The sequence below is a fragment of the Athene cunicularia genome (assembly GCF_003259725.1).
Source record: "Athene cunicularia isolate RWA chromosome 15 unlocalized genomic scaffold, athCun1 chr15_part1, whole genome shotgun sequence".
In the NCBI taxonomy this organism is placed as follows: domain Eukaryota; kingdom Metazoa; phylum Chordata; class Aves; order Strigiformes; family Strigidae; genus Athene; species Athene cunicularia.
The window spans coordinates 13,503,637-13,526,364 of NW_020799121.1; the positions used below are offsets into that span (position 1 = coordinate 13,503,637).

General features: G+C 37.7%; 1 protein-coding gene across 12 annotated transcripts in view; it reads right to left on the reverse strand.

Annotated features, from left to right (window-relative positions):
- The window catches only part of CLIP1 (CAP-Gly domain containing linker protein 1), a 71,209-nt gene that overhangs the window by 33,892 nt on the left and 14,589 nt on the right, over positions 1-22,728 (reverse strand). For 6 of the 12 annotated variants that reach the window (XM_026859502.1, XM_026859505.1, XM_026859497.1 and 3 more), the window contains exons 4-9: positions 10,810-10,934; positions 9,525-9,741; positions 6,094-6,291; positions 5,616-5,719; positions 3,419-3,479; positions 2,245-2,277 (exon numbers count right to left, since the gene is read on the reverse strand). In XM_026859502.1, coding sequence (XP_026715303.1) covers positions 2,245-2,277; positions 3,419-3,479; positions 5,616-5,719; positions 6,094-6,291; positions 9,525-9,741; positions 10,810-10,934 — 738 coding nt within the window. The remainder of the gene's footprint in view (positions 1-2,244; positions 2,278-3,418; positions 3,480-5,615; positions 5,720-6,093; positions 6,292-9,524; positions 9,742-10,809; positions 10,935-22,728) is intronic. The other 6 variants (XM_026859500.1, XM_026859506.1, XM_026859509.1 and 3 more) reach the window with 2 other exon arrangements.

Below are 22,728 nucleotides of genomic sequence, written 5' to 3' on the forward strand. Positions count from 1 at the left end.
ATCTACTAATACTAAAAGTTGCTTCTTAGATTCGTCTTGTTTTTAAATTCTGTATCAGATTTGTTTCTCTATCAGTAGAAGATCTTCAGTGTATATGGGGGAAAAAAAAACCCCACGAGAACATGGACTATTGTTTTTGCCTCCCACAGCCTTTGAAAACGGAGCTAAGTATTCTAAGGGAAATAACATTATAATTGAGTCTTCTCTCTGAGACAGGTTAGTATTAGTTCTGATCCACAACAAAACTGTAAGCCTGAAAAGTAATCTATTTTTTGAAATTGAATATTCATAACTTCCTTGCTCTAATTCAAAGGAATCTAATAAAACCAAGAAACCCCAAACCTGATAGTTGCAGAATTCTCCCTGCATGACTTTGCAAAATAAGCTAGTTTAAGTTTTTCTACGTTACATAAAACCCCAAACACTTTGATCATTAATTTTACAGACATTGCTTTACTGCTGCAAAGCTCAGCTATACCATCACTGATTACTGGGGGCTTTTTTAATCCCATCTCTTATATATTACAAAAGAAAATAAATTAAAACCCTACCAAAATGGAAATAAAAGATTAAAAAAAAAACCTCCAGAGATCTTTGGTGAACATCTTTTCTCCCATTTAGGGCACGAGGGATTATTTCTTTAAAGAATTCTGACTTCCAAGGGACACGCTCTGGTTTCCCTGAGGAAAAAAATCACTGCAAAATTTTGAATCACTCAAATTTCTCTCCTGATTATCTAGAGAGAAATTATCTTAATGATTATGTTCTGCTTTGAGGAAACCCAGAACACAGTAAACTGAGAAGAGCAGAACAGTACAAAAAGAAGAAAAGAATTTGATTGCAAACCTTCACTTGGATAGAAAAGAAAAACAGAAAATAAAAAACCACAACCACCACCAACAAAGGAAGCATCTTCACCTTCTCCAAAGCTTCACAGTCAGATCAAGAGTGGTATAGAAATGAGTCGAGCCTTACTCTGCCTTGAACCTCAAAGAATTCTGCTTGAATAAACTCCAGAAACGAGTCATCTGCTATTTTCAGCACTTGTGTATTCTAGCTCCTCTTTCAGTTCAAAATAAACCTTACTGCTTAATTCTCCATCTTTGGGTCAAACTGTGAGATTGTGCTGAAGCCATAAATGCTGATAATCAGTTCTAGGATAGGGGCAAGACAACCTTCACTCCCTTCGTGCTGGGGTAACAATCACAGAACACGACTGAGATCATGAAGCATTAGCCTGGAGACTAAGCGATCACCCACTCCTCTCCTTTAGAGAGTGAAGATGTCAATTTTGCATGGAAAAATTAGAATAGGGAAATCGGGAGTAGATAGGATTAAACAAGGAGTGCACAAAACAAGAGCAAGGAAGGGCACATGCAGATTTACTTCTAACACACCGTGAGCCCAATTGGAAGAATAGAGGAGACCCAGATCGCTGAAGTAGCTTCGCAAAAGGACCACCTAAGAACGCACAGCAGGAAACCAGTTTTAGTCTTGAGAACTTCCTATTTGGGCTGGGGATGCAGCGGAGGAGGCAACCTGGGATAAATTTTCCTGAGTCCAATCAAAGAGAGGGCTTTTAAATTCCACTATTCTGAGCTATGGAAGCAGGAGGGTTACTTAAACGTCTTGTAAGGTAATTTCTATTATTCAGTAGCATATTTCTTCCTACACAATTTGAAGAGAAGCTACGTGAAGATATAGTAAAACCAGACAGCTTTGCACCCTAATTCTTCAGATATTTGAAATCATCTCTCCCCTTATTAGCATTTCATGTCAAAAAAGATAAGGGAAGGTGTGGAATATACCAATTCTTTTCTTCAGAAAAATTTAATTGGCTAATTGCATACTGCATCTATTGAACAGCAGTAGGAGCTCATAGGAAAGCATGCAGAATTTTGTGAAGAAAACAGCTAAAATCCTGCATTTAAATGAAAGACATTACAACATCCCAGACAGTCATTTTCTACAAGCTCCTCTACTCTTCAATTAGTTGCAAAGATTTTGACCCTAAAGAATTCTAATGACACATTCGCCCTCTCTTCAGTTAATGGGGATTACAACGTTTAGTCATTACACACATTCTTTCTGATAAATGTTGTAATTGCTCTGAAAGCAACATGCACACAAATACTAGAGTCAATGTTTCAATAACAGATTATGCAGTTAGTGAATAAGTATAAGCATTTTCTGCACACAATCTGTTAACAGGGGATGTCTCTGCACAGTTAAGTGCCCTCTTACATTTTCTGGGTCTTCCGAAATCTGCCTCTTTCGCTATCAGTAAAATTAAAAAACACAAACAAACAAAAATATTTCACCTGTAGACTTAGCACTACCATTCCAACACAAACAACAGTTTCATTACCTTAAATTCAGTTTAAACTCTTGTAGTTATGCATCTTGACAAACCAGAGTCTTTAAGATGGTTTGCCATGACTATCAACTGATTTAACATAAAATAAAAAATTAAAATTTTTCCATGGACTAAACAATAAAAGAAGCATTCTATGAGGAATCTAGATAGGTATCTTAAAATGAATGGAAGACTAAAATAAAAGAAATGTTATATGAAATGAATACTTCTCGTAAGGCTAGCACTTTGATCATAACTGGTTTACAGGAACACGAGTTAATTAAGTTTGTACTTTATGCTGTGCAAGAAGTTCTAACATTTTTCTGATTAGACAACAACATAGTAGAACAATAAAAAAGTATCTTTCTTTTTAATTTGAAATATGGGATAAAAATTGGCAGGATTTGAATATCTGAGAGTAAACCTTCATTAAATTTTTCCTATTCTGTTTGTATAACAACGTACTGTGTTTTGGCCCAACATTATAGTTATGCTAACAGCAGAAATAAAAACTGCACACATTAATTGCTGTTTAGATTTTGTGTACAGTAACTCTCAGGACAAAACATTCTTTGCTAATCATTCTTCCCTAAGGAAAGCAGAGGGATTATTCAAAAAATTGACTGAAGACAAACAGGACTCGTCTTCAATACTAATTTTCAAAGGTATAAATATTAACTTGCAATTTCATGACTTCAAAATGATTTGCTGGTGGTGGTTACTTTTAAGCAATTTCAGAAACATGAGTAAGATACAAAATAAAGCATCGAAAAGAGTTTTCTCTGAATTAACTTAATTACTTGAAACAACTACAGCCATTTCACAGTACAACCCTTGTCAAAGTGTGTAACTGAATTAAGGGTGCAATCCTGTAGTTTCAGGACAGGTCGCTTACTCATGGACTGCAGAACCGGGAATCTCTTTCATGTGCTTTGCATGTACTTGGAATTGCATCTATTAATCATTCCTGCCTTTCTCTTCTGGAGAACAGGACACGTAATCTGAACTGACTGTGTTTCTGTGTCCTACTACACCCTGTTTACAAAGCTGGAGATGTTTTACCTCTAGGTCTCCTTTGGTAATGGATTCTTCTTCCACACGGAACTGAAGGTCTTCAACTTTCCTGTGGGGACAATTTATTAAAATTCAGATAACTTTGAAAGAAAATACTTTCAAGCTGACTTTTCAGTGGAAATCAGAACTACAGTGACAAGATTCTGATTGTGCCAGCAAACTGCAAGAAACACTAAGGAGAAATCTCTCGCATCGGCGAGAAGGAAAGCCATTGTCTTTGAAACACAACCACTGACAAAGTAGGGCATCAGTCTTCCTGCTGTTCTATAAAGAATTTTGTTGCCTTTCCTGATGAGAGAAAAAGAAAACCTTTACGTCGTCATTGATTCTCTCATTCTTTCACCCTTCTGCACGTCCTCAAAAGAGGTCACCTAAATGAACAGTTTGATCTCACATTTAGTATTATTCTACCATTCACCTAAAACACAGTCAGAAAGTTAGGGCACATCCAAGATACCCACAGGCCTTCTAAAACTGTGCTGATCAACTTGCATCAAAATCAAACACGATAAGGTGTCCAGATGAACTGCAAGATGCAGAATGGGAGTGCAAGCAACAACACTGACATGTCCTGCCTATAGAGGAGTCTTAGAATGAGAAGATAGAAGTGAGAAGCTATTATCTGACAATATTTGTAAAAAGTTATTTCTTCCCTCCTGCGACTCTGGTATACCCCAACGAACAAGGGGCCAGATCTCCTTTTCTCCTTGACCCTTTCAACACTGTAAGATGTTGCAAAGGAAGAGACAAGGCATGTCTTCTTTCCTTTGAATTACACATATTGCTGGTGCCCACAGCTTGGCTGACAGATGTAGAAATCATTGCATCAAAGGGAGTTACAAGTGATGGATGTCTAAAATAAAAAACCAGTAAGAAATTACTGGAAATAGGTCTCACCAATGTGCTTTGGAAAACAGCGGATTAAAGATTATTTGACTTTGAGTCACTGGAGACTGACTTGAATACATATGACAGAGAACTTTCAAAGTAAATAAGCCTAGAGTGGTTAGGAGGAAGGAAAAATATTACGCTGCTGAAGCTGTGAAATGCTTTCCTGACTGCAGGATGTCACTTTGGTGAACGAGTAGCAGGCGCAGAGCGGCACTGCCACGCTGCCTAGCAACATGCTGAAGGTGAGCTCAAGGCCATGGAGGATTGCAGTAAAACAGACCCCCACTGACCTGGCATTCAGCAAAAGCAGGTCCGCAGCCAGGCTACCTGAGGTGCTGCAAAGCTGTCCTTTTTATTTATTTTTTTTCCCCAAAAAAATTTTAAAAGTCCACTACATTATTTCATAGCAAACAGACAAATAATTCCAGACCTAACTCTACTGTTTGTTTTAAAAATTCAGCTAGAGTGGGTCCCATAAAAACTGCAAAGGAATTGCCCAGGGTTTACCATTTTTCTCATCTCCGATTTCTAGTTTTAAGGAGGCCTTTCAGAGAGCTTGACATCTGACTGATTTCAGGGGCGCACGCAGGCCTACAGCGCAGACTCACAATGGGTTTTCTAAATAGACTCTCACTTTTCAAAAGCATTCCAAATCCACCAAAACGATCCATCAGATTATTTCCTCACTTAACCTTGTCCCAATAATTTATCAGATTATTTCCTTTCCTAACTTTACTTTACTTATGTGTTAATCTCAGTTCTTTTCTTCAAGTGATTTCAAAAGGCAATTGGAAAAGGCACTAAAATTAATGGCTTTGGTGATTTTCCTGTAAAATAGAGACCCTACCTAGAAGTACATGACAAGTAGTAGTACATTATTCACAAGAGAACTGTAAATTCTTAATCCAACACTGTCAGGAAATGAGATTATCAAAATCTTCATTTTTGAAGTGGAAGAAGAGTGTTTCAAGAAGATCAGGCATGATCCATTCATTTCACATGAGTAGGATTAAAATCCTTCATAACAGAAAGCAATAATAAAAGGAATGACTTGCATGAACAATAGTTACAGCTTCTAACAAAATCCACTTTCTCTGGCTTTCCCTTCTCAAATTTAAGAGAGTTTCTTTTTTATTATTAATTTTAAGAAACTGTGATACAATTTCACACAATAATTGCCCGAATCTGCATTATTTGAAATGTGTTTCATATTTCAAAGTTACCACAGCATTTGCTTTTAATGCAAAGTTTATTTTTTAATGGAGTTATACTAATATAGACAGTTTTCAGTTACCTTTTCTCTTCCTCAAGTTGATTGAGAAGCTCCACTTTCTCCCTATCAGCAGCTTCCACCATAGCTCGTAGCTGGTCCATTTTTGCCTCCATCTCCAGTACATGCTAATTAGCAGGAAGAATAAGAAAAAAATCTTGGAAATTTTTTCCAAGTTATGTATCTATACCTCAGTGATCACAATTTGGTAAAGCGATGGGCCAAGGCACCGGATGTTATCATATTCAAATATGCATGTAATAAAAGAAAACCATCACTTATTGAGATGCGTAGAGAAGTTCAACCGGCATTAGTTAAATGAAATGCACCCGCTATCTCATCAAGCCAGAGCTCCCACAAGGAAGATCTCATAGGTGTGGACTGCTTTAGTTTTAGAACAGCACCTCGTACTCCCAGACCTTTTCAAGAAGAAAACACCATTTCTGAAATCAAGTGAATTGTCTTAAAGCCTCTATTTTAAGAACAGCAACACCACTCTTACCCGGTCATGTCCATCACGAACAAGTGCTAATTCCTGCTCTATTTCCCCTACGTGACTGGTTGCTTTTGCAACTTCTGCCCTCTCCAGGTCCCTTTCTGCCAGGAGCTGTTCAATGTGTTGCTGCTTCTCCTTCAGTGCCTCCTGCAGGGCTGTGGTACCAGAAATTTTTCTTGCATACCGGGAAGACGTTTCTGTCAACTTCACAAAGTAAGTTAGTTAAAAATCATTCTGTATCAAGTGAAAACAAAGGAGATCTCCAGACTCTACAAACGTTGGGTTAGTAAAGCAAATGCCTTCTGTGCTATATTGTACACTCTCTGTTTCCATTTAAATTACTTTATTTTCTAGAATTTAACAATGGCCATACATGTGTAGTAAGACCGCTTTCTAGCAATCAGCAGGTAGTGTGTAGGAGACAGAAGGGTTGAAGTGAAAACAAAAGGCTGGACTCTATAAAGGTGTGCTTAGTAGACTCACACAAAGCCTAGCTCATTATGTTTCTAAGCACCTTTTTGCATTAAAAAAAAAACCCCCCCCCCCCAAAAAAAAAAAAAAAAAAAAAAAAGGCAGCCTTTTAGCAAGTTAAAAACATTGTGCCTCTAGTTACCAAGTCATCATCTTGGGTCACCAGCAACAGTATGACATTTCCAAATTGTTTATCAAAATCTTTTGGAACTCCAACTAGCATTTTGCACCTCTGCTATGGCAATAAAACGTCCAGGATAAAAAGTATTTACTAGACCTAGAAAAGCCAGCCTTACATCTAAAACCTTGTGAAGAACAATTGGCAAAGATTAAAACATATGTTTATATCACTTGGAATTAAATTGCTTCTGGAAAAAAAGATCTAAAAGATTAAGCTTAAAGAGTACAGACAAAAATGAATCAGTCCGGATAACTATAGGAAAATGAATCTTAGGGTTTTCCTTAACTTAGCACGATCTCTGCTCCACTGAATAGAAACAGTGTGAGTGAAAATTCAGCACGACCCTGTTTTCTACTTCCTCAAGAGTTTTTGAGCTAGAAGGGAAAGATAATAAACTGAAATGATGTAGTTAAAGTGAGAAAGAGTTGTGAAAACAGCAAAAACTGAACCAAAAAAATCCAATGCATCTTATAAAAACTAACTTTAAGCTTAACAGCTCAGAAATTTGTCTAAGTATTAAATGAGAATGACATCTCAGTTAAAGCCTTATGTAAAGCAAAAACCAATAAATGAAGGCTTGCTCTTCTGTTATGTTAACCTTTAGCTCTGTCTAATAGTATTGACCAAGAACAGGAGCACATTTCTTCTCTGATCCTTTCAGAGCTCAAAAATGTTGAAATATAATTGTCACACACAGCCTAGAATGCTGGCATGGGACAACATCCCCAACAGAAAGCATAACACGGACGTATCCTCCCGTCATCACAAAAACACTCTTCCCCTTCTGTTATGATTGCCACACAACCTTTCTAACTTGCCTACTCACAGCCTTGAATGACACATCTACAGTCCATTGCAAATGCTGTAGCAAGTGACTGAAAAGGTACGAGACAGAATAAACCATCTTCCACTTTGATGCTTCGATCAGTTGTTTCAGATCCTCTCAGTTTCTAGAAGATATCTCATTTCAGAACGTATTGCTTTTTAACGACTCTTATCTCTTTGAATCAAACTTAATTCCTGATTCCAAAAGAACTCCAGAAGATTTCAGAGAAACACCAACGTCCTTCAGACTTAGCGATAATACAGATTGCACCAGGCAGCTCTCTTAAATCATTAGATCATCTACTCTGATGGTTGTTTTTCTTACACAGGAAGAAGAAAACAACAACAGCCTTGAATAAATGAGATGACTATGTAGGAGCCCAGCAATTTCCAGGTAAGTTACAAATTTTCTAGAAACTGGAGTAAGAAAATCTGCTGTGTCAAAAACGATTTTGGGAAATCCTCTTTCTTCAGCAGCTTAACTTTAAAACAAAAAAAAAAGCATCAGAATTATTTTGACACTCTTTTTAACTTGGATAGTATCTAAATGCTCATGTTGCCTTAGAGAAAGAGTTGGAAGAAAGCTGAGAGTGTAATTCCAGAAACAATGCATTACAGAAACTTTGTATTTTACGGCCCAAAACATGCAGAAGCCCTGGGGAACAACACAGAGGCAAAATAAGCAAATACACTGTAGACATTTACAATGTCTGACTGTACTCTCTTGCTTCTTAGAGTATCATAGCATACCAAATCAAATGTCGAGTCCATATTAATGCCTCACCATCGACTCCCAAAGCCTGCCCTGAACCTGAGGTAGCACCACATGGTAATGCTGCGATTTCAAACTAGGGGGCACTCTGCAGCTAGAAGTGCAACTGCCAGAGTGAATTCAAGTAATAAACTCCCACTGCTTGTGCCAAATAAAAACCCCCTATGCTTTCTGTGGTGTTAACCCTGTTGCCCTGACCAACTGCCGACCTCTGTTTGCTTGTAATCTGTGCCAGTGTTGAAGGAGTACAATAAGTCACCTCTGTTCTGCACCTGCTGGTCAGTGGGACAGCGTGCCAGCTAAGTGGTTCCACGTTCGTGGGAGTTACAAGGGATCTCTTTTTAATTAGATATATTTATGTACTTCGGTTTTAAAAAAGTAAAAAACTAGGGTGACTCTGGAAAAAAAAACAATTATTGCTCTGCTTTTAATTGCCTTAAAAGAGAGACTTTTTAAAATTCAGCTTTCCCAGAAGATTTCTGGTTTACTGCTGCAACCCAAGACTAGGACACTTATGTAACAGAGTAATTTTAAAAGAATCCATAGTAAGTGTATTAGGTGGAATTAGTACTGTGTTAGAATTCGCCTGAGCCACTGTACTTTGCTACATTTAGTTTTTATGAATTCATAGGATTAAAACCAAATCTAAAATAAAAGAAAGAGGCTTTTTGTCAGCAAAGTCTTGACAATTAATTCTTCTGTATCTCAGCTGACTCATCTCTTTAACAGTAAAAGAAAACCTTTTACGTTTTAGACAATTTGAAGCTTCCTGATTAATAAATCAAGATTGATCTATGGAAGCTTTAGCGCGTACCAGATCCTCAAACACAAACCCCATATGACAGAGGCAGTGCTAGGAAAATTAACAACTAAATGAACATTCCAGTCAGAGAACACTGATGCCTTTTCAGTTTGTTGGCACCACAAGCCCCTTTCTTATTGCGATAACTCGGTTAGCCCGAATTAACTTTGTAAGTTTAAATACTCAAATATTCAGCTCTTCTTCAGGGCTAGCTAAGATTTCCTTCCTTCATGCATGCTTTGAGGGAAAAAGAGAGCACAATTAAATGCATAATGCGCTCTGCCCAAGATCTGTTCTATTCTCAATTTACACAAGTAGACCACAGGCAAGTGCCACGTGGATTCCTGCTTGGGAACGTAAAGCATGCAATAGAAAAAGAAGCTTACTAGTCCTGTACGGCTTGGCTTGCTGCTTACTGAAGATGCCACAGAACTGAGAGAGCTCAGGGAAGATGCACTTGGACTCCGTTTCAGGGCTGTGGGAGTTGCAATCACTTTTCGGACAGCTGTCTTTGCTTTCGCTGGTGTGGTTGATGGGAATCCAATCTTCGTAACTTTGTGGACTGGAGCAAACAAACCGTATTTTGGCTGACACTGAAAATACCTTTAAAGAAAGCAAAGCAGACAGATTAGAGTACTAACATCTGTCTTTTCAGATACCTGGTCTGGCTTCACTAAGAATTCTAGATCAATAGTCTCAAAGTATTAAAACGACAGGTAACAGCTGGCAACAACCTAATCTATATTACATTGCAATTTTTTTTTTTTTTCATACTAGATTCGGACAGGGACTTTCAGAAACTGAAACAGCATGATTATATCAGACTTCAGAAATTTGACAGGGTAAACTCTCGAGCTAGAGCTCTGTTGCCTAAAAATTCCATTCAGGTTCAAAGTGTAACATGCATAGCTTTCCTCTTCAATACATTCCTCTGAGCTGCCAACAGCAAATGTGATAGCAGAGAATTAAAAGTAAAACCCGGATTTTAATTAAATCAAGTAGCTTTATATTTTATTACATACATATCTACACATGTATGCATATTTGATTGTAAAGAACATATATCTTTGGTTATATATAAACAAAAGCCACTTAAAATTTAATTTGTGATCACCTATCCTTGTAAAACCTCTTTTTAATGAATTAAAGGATTGTTCCTTATACCAAATGAGAAAGAAATTTAACTTGTGATGTGAAGTAACGCTCTCTAAGTGTGACTTACTGGAGGAAGCCGTTACACTGTTCCTAATCTTTACAATGAAGCAAATATTGGTATAGGAGCTTTCTGTTCCTGCAATGCAGAAAGATTTCCCTTAAGTTCAGCGATTACATACCCAGAGATATTTTCTTAACTGAGCATTCAATCCAGGCAGACTGTCAAAAAGCAGGAAATTGTGTTTTCCATTACCAGTCTATGAATAAAACTCACATGGGAGTAGGAGATCAACTAATCCCATGAATGTGGGGTTGATACAGACTTTCAGAGATGTGTAGGCGTCAAAAAATTCAAATCAGTGTCTAACGATCCCCCCCTCACCATGAGCAGACAGTCAGGTTTACAGCTTACTTACCTCCCTTGATACACAATTTCATGTAAGATATTAAAAAAACCAAAATAGAATATAGAGATGCAAAACCTTTAAGGCAGCTGTTATCTGATGGCAGACTAACCTTGTTCCAGCAACAGCTCCATCGTTCTTTCCCAGAGGTTCATCCAGTTCTACTCCACACCATTCTCCTTTAGCAAAGTCTGTTTCTCCCAAGAAACGCACAACTCCAGCTTTTGTTCCACCGACCTAAAAAGCAATAAGACATACAACTGCATTTACTGCATTTCCAAATCAAAATACCAAATAAAGCGAAAAAGCTTTCAGTAAAATCATGCTCACAAAGCACATGAATGACGTGACCAGTTCTTATTTCAACCTCCATGTTCTTTTTGCCTTGGAGTTTGTTTTAATGTTAAATGGATCTTCACAACCAAACTGTTTACAGGAAAAAAAACCAACCAAACAACAAACACCAAAAATAACTAGCATTTAGTTCTGGCCAATTTGGTATTCATGAAATTTGTCATGATTAAAGGGTACAGTTCTATTAGGTGACTTGATAAGGCTTTAAGATTAAAAATACATATAAACAAGACTCAATATAACCACTGTACTGAATGCAATAAATTTGTACTATAGTTTCACAAAGATCTCTATCAGCAAACAAGGATTTCTAAGAATTGCTTATTTCTTATTCTAATTCTGTGAAGAAAAGTAAAAGAAATGAGAAAAAAGTTTTTCATATTTTCTTTAAGGAACAGTTCACAGAAACTACATAGTACAGCCCTCTTGCATTTAAAAGAACTAATATCAGGCATGATGCACAGCACTTTGCAAACAGCTATTTGAATTCTTTGTGTGAAGAGAATCATGTTCTTTATCTTTTCTTCACTTCAAAAAACACAAAAGAAAACAACAAACAAAAAAAACCCAAACACTGCTAAATGCAAGACTAGAAATCAGTTGTTTTCAAACTTGTAATATTAAATATTTACAGCCATTCCGATTACTTGCAAAGGCTGTGAGATACAGCTTTTCATAATGCCCAGGGGAGGGAAGAATTAAATTAAGTGAAGAAGCAAAAGCTGTTCAGTGTGGCTGACACTTGCCAAGAAGGGCCATGAGCCAGAACTGCAGGATTCTTGCAGGTCAAAATTACAATACATTGTGCCCTATTTGTATGAAAATCTGTTCAGCCTGCTTCTGGCATTATTAAAACAAGCAAATGTTAATGAAAGCCTCTTCAAGAGATTCACTGAATTCAACATGAACATTTTCAGGACCACCGTTTTTTATTCCACTTGTGCTTCCCAGCACACATGAGGGGTATTTTGTAGCCTTGACAGAGATCTTGGATGTAACCTGTTAACAGAGACTGTAATTTTCCTTTTTATATACTAAAAAGTAAATTAGGATGTCATATCATTTTTACATTAGGTATTCTATTTCTTGGGGAGAACTCCCCAGGATAACTAGAGAACAACAAGCTGCTTATGCCATCAATGAAGGTGCATGATCACAGCACACTAGATAATTCATATTAATACATCTGGGAAGTGGTCACACAAAAGGTTAACCATGAGGTATCTAGGAATGGAGGACATTATCTTACAGGAAAGCACTAAGTGTCCACAAAGTACTAAGTTCCTGCACAGTAGCTGCCACACACATTTGTGTTCTACCTTCTGGCTCATCAACTGCCCAGAGCCAACAGCTCTGTTAGCAATGCAAGGCTTCAGCTGATGAGAAAAACAAATCCTAATCCACACAAACCTCAGCAAAGAATAATTAACCCTTCTGAGAGGCATCTTTCATATTTAAAGTGGCAGTCCCCTTCTCATTAGAGGCAGTCTTGAAACGTTTAATCTGCAGATCGCCTTTATATGTTGCTGTGAGTGGCACTGTAGCAAATTATTACTCTTCATGGAATAAAAACCCACAAAGTTTACAGTTATCATGACTCAGCCTAATATAGTAACTAGTAGAATGTTTGGTATTTGGTGTTCTTGGCAGAGAACAGACAAACTTCCCCTCTCAAAAAACAAGCACAAGTACTGTCTTAGAAAAAAGAATTGTAACCAGCCAAAACAGTCACATGGAATGCAGACCTCTGTGGCACAGTGGTGAAGAGGGAATATATAACGTTTGTTAAAAGTATTTCCTGGGAAGAACTATCTCTAGAGTTGACACGTTATTCATCCTCAGACATAACCTACTTTTTCTAAAGGATAAATAGCATTAACCTAAGTAGAAACATAAAATTTAACTGAGCAGCGTAAGAGAAAAACATGCATCTGTCTGTGCTAGCACTCCATACTTGGTCTTGCAGGTTGACTTTCTCCTTATTTCTTTTCTAGCAAGTTTGGGTGTTTTTTATTGGATTTTTTCTTTAAAGATAAATTTGGAAGACATCTTTAGGTGAAAAGACCGGTTAGTTCTGTGCGTTCTGTTTCCCTATTCAATTTTGTACTGTCTGCCTGAATAAAGAGTTAAATCAAAAGAGGCTGTAAAAAAACCCATTAAAAAAATTAGACAGGAAAGCTAGAACAATGGCCTAGATAAGGAGCATCCCTTCAAAGACAATAGTCAGGTTTGCCACTGCACAGAGGGATTCCTCAGCTCCTTTTACGCAACTGTTTAGACATGCCAAGGAATTTTACTGCGTTTTGTAGAGTGGTGGTGAGGGGTTGGTTTGTGGGATATTTTTTTTAAAATAAACAACATAAGTCAATTACTAACACACACACACACACAAAGCATTTCTATAGAAACGTAAGTGGGGTAAGGCAAGATAACAGCTATCTGAAGCAAGGTAGTGGAAAAGGAGAACTACACACAGACTCCCAGAGACAGGAAAAACTGTTGTAATCTGTTCCCTCCAACTCGAACTGTAAATAAATCTCTAGATAAGTAATGGTTAACTTCAGGATAATACAGATTCAACTTGGGTCCAGAATATTTTTGTTTCATACCTTGGCCCTGCTCATCTTCCTTATTTAGGTTAAAACTAGCATTTATTTTGAAGACGTTGCATTCAAATTACAAACCAGGAGATGCAATCGGGCAGAAAAGCTTTGGCAATGACCGGTGCCCCCTGCACCTGCTACAGCAATCACCAGGCATGTGCCCAGGACTGCAACCCAAGGCCCGGTGGGAGCCAGCAAATAGAGGAATTCAGATCCCCAGAACATATGGGGATACACAACGTGAGATCCCCAGGAGAAAGAGCAATGTGACTAGTCTTGTAACCATGGCACCAGGGTTATTTTAAAACAAGATGCAAGGAAGAATGCCAAAGAATTTTTGTTTTTTTCCAAACCTAGTGAAGCTTCTTTGAATAACTGGCTACTACATTCCTGGTTTCTGCAAATATTGAATTGTGCATCCTTACCAGGAGTATGAATCAGGGTACACTGTAGCAGTAAAGTGCTCATAGCATCAACGAAGGTTATATACACAGTTTTGCTCAGTTTTAAGCAAAAGTCTTCAGTTTTAAAGACAGAATCAGCATTGTTTTCCAAAGCCTGAATCTACTGAAGACTTCCAATCTGCCTCAAGCAATGTCTTTATCTCCAGCTGCAATTAAGTACTCTGTGTGTGACAACACACCTACCCTGAAAGCATTTAAGAAAATAATCACTTATTCCCTTGGTAGTACAATGTGAGGTGCTACAGTACAACATAGTATGGGAAAGGCTTTTCTGTGAATATAAGTTGCTGTACATATACAGAATTACACTTAGTGGTCTAAAAGGGAAAAGAGATTTAAGATATAATTACACTAAACTATATATACCAATATAAAAAAAAATATAGTATTTATAATAGAAAAATTATTTAAAAATTTAAAAGAAACTAATCAAAAGCCTAGTTGCATTTTCTAGCAGATCTACTTCCCAGTAGTCCATGAAGGACTAAAAAAAAACCCGTCCAGTTTCTAAAAGAAACAGGAAGAAAAATCTGTTAAGAAGTTTCTAAAAGTGATATGGAAAAATAGGGCATCACTACCATGAAGTAAGTTTTCCATGACCTTCATTCATGCTAAGGCAGGTCACTAAATAATAGATCAGAGAAAAGAACTGCCAGACCTTTTTTTAGTCATTTACCACACTCAGCACAGTCAGCTTGTAAAATAAAAAGCAGTAATACACCAGAGAATCTCCGTTAGGCTACGGGTCATTGTGCAGTGAGGAAATTTGCTTGGAATTCACCAGTGTTATGTTTCAATTCCATTTATCAAATTATAACTCACATTAATCTGCTGCAATGTAAAGCGAAGTAGGAAAATAGGTTTGTAAACTTGAAGTGGTTAAAAACTTCCTGATGAAAGCACATCGGACTTCGTGAGAACCTTTGTAGAGCCACATTTTCAAAGGTAAGCAGAAGTAGGAAACAAATAAACCAGTGTAATTCAGGGGGAGGAAAAAAAAAAAAAAAGAGATGGTCTAAAAAAAAATGAGACTGCTATTTCAACAGTATTCACTAAAAAATACAGATCTCTTTGTAAAGAGAATAGCCACTGCCTGAAACTTTGTCGGTATAAGAATATCACTTACTCCAACCAGCTGAGCAGAGTTAAAAGGTGAATAACAATTGCTCTGTTTCCCCTTCTGCCTGAGCCCTTATTTATGGTGACTCCTGGAAAGCATTACTTGGGATATTTCTGTGTTTGTCACATGGACCGGGCATTTTCAGAACCGCTCAAATCACAGCACCCATAACACGCAACACTCAAAAAAGCAAAAACCCATCCAGACAAGCAAATACCACCTTTGAAAATCCTGGGATCTACTAATCAGAATCTTCTTTCTGTTGTTTCTCAAAATTTAGAGGAAGCATTTCCAGCTGGCAAATGCAATTGTTATTTAACTGATTTCTTCACCCGTTGAAGGCCAGAGGGAACCACCAGATCATCTCCTCTGGCTCTCCTGAAACAGGTCTTCGCATTTCACCCAGTTACATCTGTAATTAACCCTGTAACTGTACTGAGCTAAGCTGTATGTGCTGATCTTAGATCAGAGCTGATACCCATCAAGAAAACATCCTTCCACTGACAGTCTATTTTCATAGTTAATCACTCCATTGTTAGAAACATATTTAAATTTGAAAGAAAACAGATTTGACTGTGGCTTCTAGCCACTGACTCGCATTATGCTTTTATTTGGAAGATTACAGAGCTGTTCTGCAACTGGCATTCACCATGCAGGAACACATATGTTTTAAGCAAGACACCTTTTTTTTTTCCCCTTTGTAAATTAAATAGATTGAGTTCTTCAAATCTTTTATTGCAAGATACATTCTCTTGCTTGAGTCATCTTGCAGCTGTGTTCTGAATTCTCACCACTGTTTCCAGTGGGTTTTTCAAATAAGGATGTAACTATCTAGAGTATTTGAGTACTGACCAAAAGCACAGCCAGCACTGCTTAGAGCACCTTATATTTTCATTGGCTCTTCTGTCACATCAACCCACAAACTGCTCGTCGGTCCCTTCAGCTCCCGGATCTTCCTCAGCCACCATCTCCAGCAGAGCTGCCCATGGCTGTTACCTCGGCCACTGAATGCAAAATGCAACCACCAGCTTGGCCTGCTGGGGGTGAAATGACGAGTCCCTCTGGACTGCTCCATGCATATTGTTATTTATCCCTCTGACTGTCCAGAGATTTCATCAGGAATGATTTACAATTATTTCCAGAGCATGGGTCAAAGCACTGAATAGAATTAGCACTAAGTTAGCTCAAAGGAGAACCACACTAGTGACCATATCCAACAGTGGAGCCAAGCAAACCACTTTCTTTTCTTGAGGGGGGTGTGGGGTGGGTGTTTGCCATCCACTGCCCAGTTCTTAAATATATCAATGAAGTCCAGTGAGAATTTTTAAATTAGGCTGTTAGCTAGTATTCAAAATTAAAAAAAAAAATCCCACTACACAACAGTTTTCTTCAATAAATCTATAGTTTCAAAGAAGAAAGTACAACATGTTTGACAAAACTGCCGTGTTTTAGTTTGCCAACATCTGGTTCCTGTCAGTTTTTGCCTGTCTTTTTATCCTTGGTATCAGACAGTCTAGCTTCAGATTATCCTATTTTCTTTTAGAAATATCTGTGTAACATCCAACACTTGATCAAGGCATGACTGGAAGAGTGCTAGAGTATCCACTAAACTTTAAACCAGCCTCCCTGACTCAAGATTTTTCAAACCAGCAATTCTGTGAATAGCAGGATTAATTATGCCAGTTTTCCTGTGGCACTGGATATTATGGTTCAGTGACTTAGCAGTCACTCTTGCATTTTTAGATAGCAATTTCTATTGATGGGAACAGTATTTAGACAAGACCTTGATCACGTGGATTCTCTGGTGTGCAAAAATCTGTGAAGACTGTGCAGCTTCTTTCAGAATTGATGGTTAGATTCTCTACCTTCCATTGGGCTCTTTCCATTAAGCTTGTAAGAACTTCTCCTTGAAACCTCTACATTTCTACCTACTTTGGTTGTAGTTGACTAGCAAGTTCAAAGCGAGGCCAAAGTAGGCAAAAGAGACAATGTGGAATAAGACACACAGACACAGTGCTATACACAACCCTTCACTTCTAGAAGAAAACAGTTTAAAAGTGATATGCTATTGAGGTTCAATTCATTCAGTCGACTTATTCGGTCACAAAGGAAGCAATACAAAAAAGTGAACACCAATTCCATACTACAAAAACCACATGTGAATTTACCACCACCACCACAAAAAAAAAAAAAAAAAAGGCAACTACTAAAATAAATAAATAAATTGTTCTTTCGCCCATCCTGTGTTGAAATAAGGAAGGACAACTTGTCCCTGGATATCAGTCCCCAGGGAGTGGAGAGGGAAGGGAGATAGGGAGTCCAGATACACACCAAATAAAAACCATAAAAAATAAATAAATTAGTAAATTAAAAGATAAATCAGCCTTCCATGAACAAACTATTAACAAAGTGTGTGAAGTCACCCATCGTTGCCATTATATCCCAGTAACTCCCAGGCAACTTTAAGTTAAATAAGGAGTTGCCAAAACAAAATGACTCACGATTAGACACAACTCACACCTTGCTGCAACTAGATAAATTTAACATCTTATTTAACTGTGAGCAGGGAGGTAACAGTATGTCCTGGAAAATGCTTAAATGTAACATTAAAAGAAAGCCTCAGTTTGCAAAGAGAAAAATCACCAAGATAATGAATTACAGACAAAGCCTTTGGATCCCCTCTATCCTTCAGCTATATTTTCATACATATATTTCATGCTGTGGCAACCACTTCACAAACTAATCTATATTATATTTTACAGTATCCAAAATACCATGTCTAAATATACATACATAAACAGAAGAATTACTTTCATCCTTGACTTAACATGGCAAAACCATCAAAATACCTTACAGTCAACTCAGCTTAAGAATAAAGCAAAAGCATGACTGAGCAGTTAAGCACTGACATACACTTGCAGTCACAATAAAGGAGGCTCAGGAGGGGACAGCCCTGGTAGAGCACACAACAATCACATGTTCTCAACTTCCAAATTTTTCTTCCTTTTTTACCCTCGTATGCATTGTGCCAAGGTATTTTTGCATTGCTTTAACTGTAACAACGCCAATGAATATTTGTTTTTCTAACAGTTAAATACCGACTAATACACATTTTTAAATAGACTAAACTCAGACGTGCATCTTCTATCCAGAATGTTATAGAAACTAGAAAACAGAAAACTTAAAAATAACACATGGACAATGCAGGATTATTACTAAAGGGAGAAACTCCTTTCTACATGTGAAGTTTCTCTTCCCCCTTGTTGCTTTTAAGAGTCCTGCAATTTAATCAGTTGACAGGTTTACCTCATGTTTACTTGAAGCTAGGTTACATGGGTGGAAACAAATCTGTCAATAATCTCCTATCACTCCCTGCCTATTACATCACTGATAAACTTAGTAAGAAACAGCGAAGCAAGAAATAACTTCGAGTGAGCAAGTGTAAAACAGACAGTATAGAAGAGATCAGACGTTGCTCATGTGTAGAGAATCTTTGCAAAAAGGCCACATCAGCAGATGCCTGCAAATCTAGTTTGTAACCTTTTGTGAACATATGGACAGAGGCCCAAGTTACAGCTTTAGAGCTCAGCTCCAGAAGCATCAGATTTGGCAGACCATGATGAAGCTGTAACTGGTTAAATGAATGAAAGCACTTTAATCTCTTGAGAAGGCTAAGGCCCCTTAGGTTGATAAGATTTTTATTTATTTATTTAAAATACAGCATCTGGTCCCTCCAGAAAAAAGCCTAAGATGCTCTCAAACCTGCTTCAACCTTCCGTAGGTGCAACAGTTGTCACACAAAGCACAAAATTTGCCCCCCCCCCCCTTTTTTTTTTTTTCCAACAAGCTGGGTTTGTTAGGTTGGTTAGTTCAGGGGGTTTTATTTGTTTGTTTGTTTTTTAAATCAGCTTTGCACTGGGCTCTTAAGAAATCATAAACGTTTGTAATACCAGGGCAAACAGGTTCTCTGGCTGCAGCTCCAACAGGAAACAGAAACTGGCTTAGCCTGAAAGTAATTTGGTTTCTGAATTAGTTTTCACCTATTCTTTCCCCATCTGGTTTAGCACCTAGTGACAGCACTTCCACTGGTACAAGAAGGGATCACTTTTTGCACAGGAATTCTTATAGAGGGTTCAAAATGCTGAAGCTGTAGCCTAATTTTCAGCAGGCAAATCAACTACAGTTGTGTTAAAGACCTTGCGCTCTGTCATTACCCCAGGAAAGGCCGGACAAGTGCAATGAAGATAATGCAGATTTCCACATCAACACTTTCTACTTTACAGCAAACCCCAAAAATGAGATCAGGCTGCCCAGAGTCCTCTCTCTAACAACTAAATCATATCCAGATTCCAGAACATACTTCAGATGGAATTGAAAATATGGTTAATAGGGAGTTATTTGAATTACACTTTGCATCAATAACTTTTTTGGTTTAGCTATATTATTTTTTCCAGTAAAACTTATACATCAATGCAACAAATGAAAAGCTGAATAAGGAGTTACATATCAAAAACCACAATTCTTCTAAATATGTACTTTATCTTCCTATATTTTCAACATTTCTACATATTAACATGAAGTATTTCCAAGTACTTGTGACAGGAAAATTACTGCTCAGCTTCAACTAGGCAGTTCAGTACATGCTTGCTGAATATGGGTCAGATACATCAGATCTAAGGGAGACAGACTTTTATCTGAGATTTCCAGGACAGCAGAGGGCTTGCATGCTGTTTTAACATAATTGTCTTTGAGAAGGAGTAAACTACAGAAATCTAAAGAATTTTGCACTGGAACATCCATTTTGGGGTATAATACATCAAGCTTGTGTATTCACTTCAGTTAGTTTAACTCCTCCAGAATCTCAAGAAAAAAAAAACTTCTAAGAAAACAGGATAATGTGAATTTCTCGGTGATTATTATATTTCCCTTATGGACATTCATGTCTACTGCAAGCTGTTTTTCTGATGTTTACAACTCAATTTAATGGCCTGGAAAATGTCTTCTTCAAATCGAGGGGGAAAATAGAAAAAAAAACGTAGCTGACTGTTGCACAAATTTACTAGAAGTATTTCTCTGCAGACATCCACAGGAACACAACTCAGCTGACATTAACACACACCTTGAAGTCTGTCGGTTTTGATGTTAATGAAAGTGGGGGGTTTTATATATATATATACACACATAAGGTCTTTTGAAAAAGATGTTTTCTGTTCCATGAAAAGCAAGCCTGCTTGCTTTTGCATCTTTTCATCTCCACATCTATGATACTGATCAGCACAACCTCACATAAAATATTCTAAGCAAGCCTGCATTTGATACAGACAATCACCTCACAACTTTGTTTTTTTTCAGTAGAATTTCTCTTGTCTGGCAAGAATCTGAATGACTGTCTCAAATACTTAGATTTGTCTGTAACCACTGTTCTTCCTAATGTTATCTGAATAAAGAAAAGATCCTGTAGGGCACCTGCCTTCCTATCCAAGTAAATCAGTACACTGGAAGCTTCCTTTATTATTAAATCTATATATTTTTTAAGGACATCAGTCCTCCCATAAAAATTTGGGGGGACTCTACATAAGGGACCACGCAGCATTTGGTAATTCTAACCTTAAGTGCACAAAAGACTGGTGAAACAACTAGAGATCAAGACATTTTTTCTCTCCACACAAAACAATACAGACCATGCACTACAGCTTTAATCCTCTCTCCCAGATTTCTCTGCACACACAGCCTTTAATCAAGTCACTTCACCCCAACACCACTGGCTATGAACATCTGATGCAGTAGTTTGCTGTGACAGACTGCAGAAGTGACCATGACGAGCTGACAGCTTCTTTTCATGTAGAGGAAGAGTACTAACATCTCAGTAAAGAACTAAGAAATGTTCCAACAAAGATTAGCTGTTGGGAAACATCAGTTTGGCAAGCCTGAAATGCTTTGAACTCAACACTTCAGGTTCAACAAACTTGTGCAAAATTTACATTTGTCTAATGCAAAAAAGAAGCTGAGTTGACATGCAAACTGGGAAATGCATTTCTCCGGCATCTAAACAGTTGTCAGAATGGTCTCCTGCTTCTTGATAACCCAGAAAAAAAAAAAAAAAAAAAAAAGCAGTATGATTTTTCATTTTTTGTTGAAGGTATCATCCAAAACCAGCCACTTGCCCCCAAACCCCTCAATAAATATTGAAGAGAGCAATTCAAGGTGACTCCTATTAAAGACATTTAAAATCAAAGTTAAAAGAAAGAACTTAACAGATTGAAATAATACTCCAGTGTAACGCTCCACACCCTAAGATCACACACCAAGATCAACAATGTTGAGCCACATCTGAAGTCCATTCTGGAATGTAATCTTAGCTGACGAGCTATGTCTTACCCATCTATGAATTTGCCCTTAAGGACATACTTTTCCAGTTAAGTATTTTAATAAGACTCCCAAATGAGCTTTTGTCTATCATGAATTCATTGTCCTGCTGAAATGCAATTCCACACTGCTGGAGGCTCACCATTTTCAAGACACAATTCAGCAGTTGTCTTCCCCATAATCATCACGGTATTGCTACTACTTAGAACCTTCACAAAATATTCAACAGCAGCCAGTCCAAGCTGCAAGAACTGATGAACGTGGGCAGCATTTAGTTGCTGGAGTTCTGCAGTGGTATGGTCAGACTGAAGTGTATCTCAGGCCTATGACAGGATATTGTCACTTAGAAGGGAAATTCTGGGCTGAGGTGGGACTTACAAATTCCATCAAGCCTCTCATCCTCTTGCATAGAATATTACTGAAAAGTTAATGCTGAAATAAATGACATGGAGTAGTCCAGTTGCATTTGTACGTTTCTACGCAAACTACCCTAAGTGACAGGCACGTCTTTCACAACAACCAGTGCTAGCTGCAGGCTGAGGACAGTTTCCAGCAATTACTCAGTAACAGTTCAATTCTACAGCCTATAGTGGTGGGCAGGAGCTCAGTGGCAGAGGAAAAAAAATCAGATGAATGCATTATTCAGCCAAATTTACTATTATTTGCACTGACCTGGTGATTTAAGATATTTACAGCTGAATTATTGTTAGACATGACATTAGCAGTCTGGGATCTACTGCAAGAAATTAGCGTGGGACCCGAAAGGGTTAAGGAGATGAAGAGTCTTGTCCACTTAATGCTCATATTCCTGTTGCATACACTGTCTTATACTGGCATATAAATTATAGATATGCATCACTGACTGCTGTGCCAGGAATTGCACCAAAACCTCAAGCTACAGCTTGATGATTCAACAGGAAGACTTAAGGCAAACAGAGGAAGTAGGGAGGATGAAATAGTAAGTTTAATCTGTTCTACCTAACAAACAGAATTTGGGACCTTATTACTATCAAAGTGTGGCAATTAGGATATGCTGCTTCTGTAATTTGCACTAACAAGATATAGGAAAGTTCGAGCAATGCCTTCATAGGCATCACAGAATTTTCCCACACAAAGAGGACGTC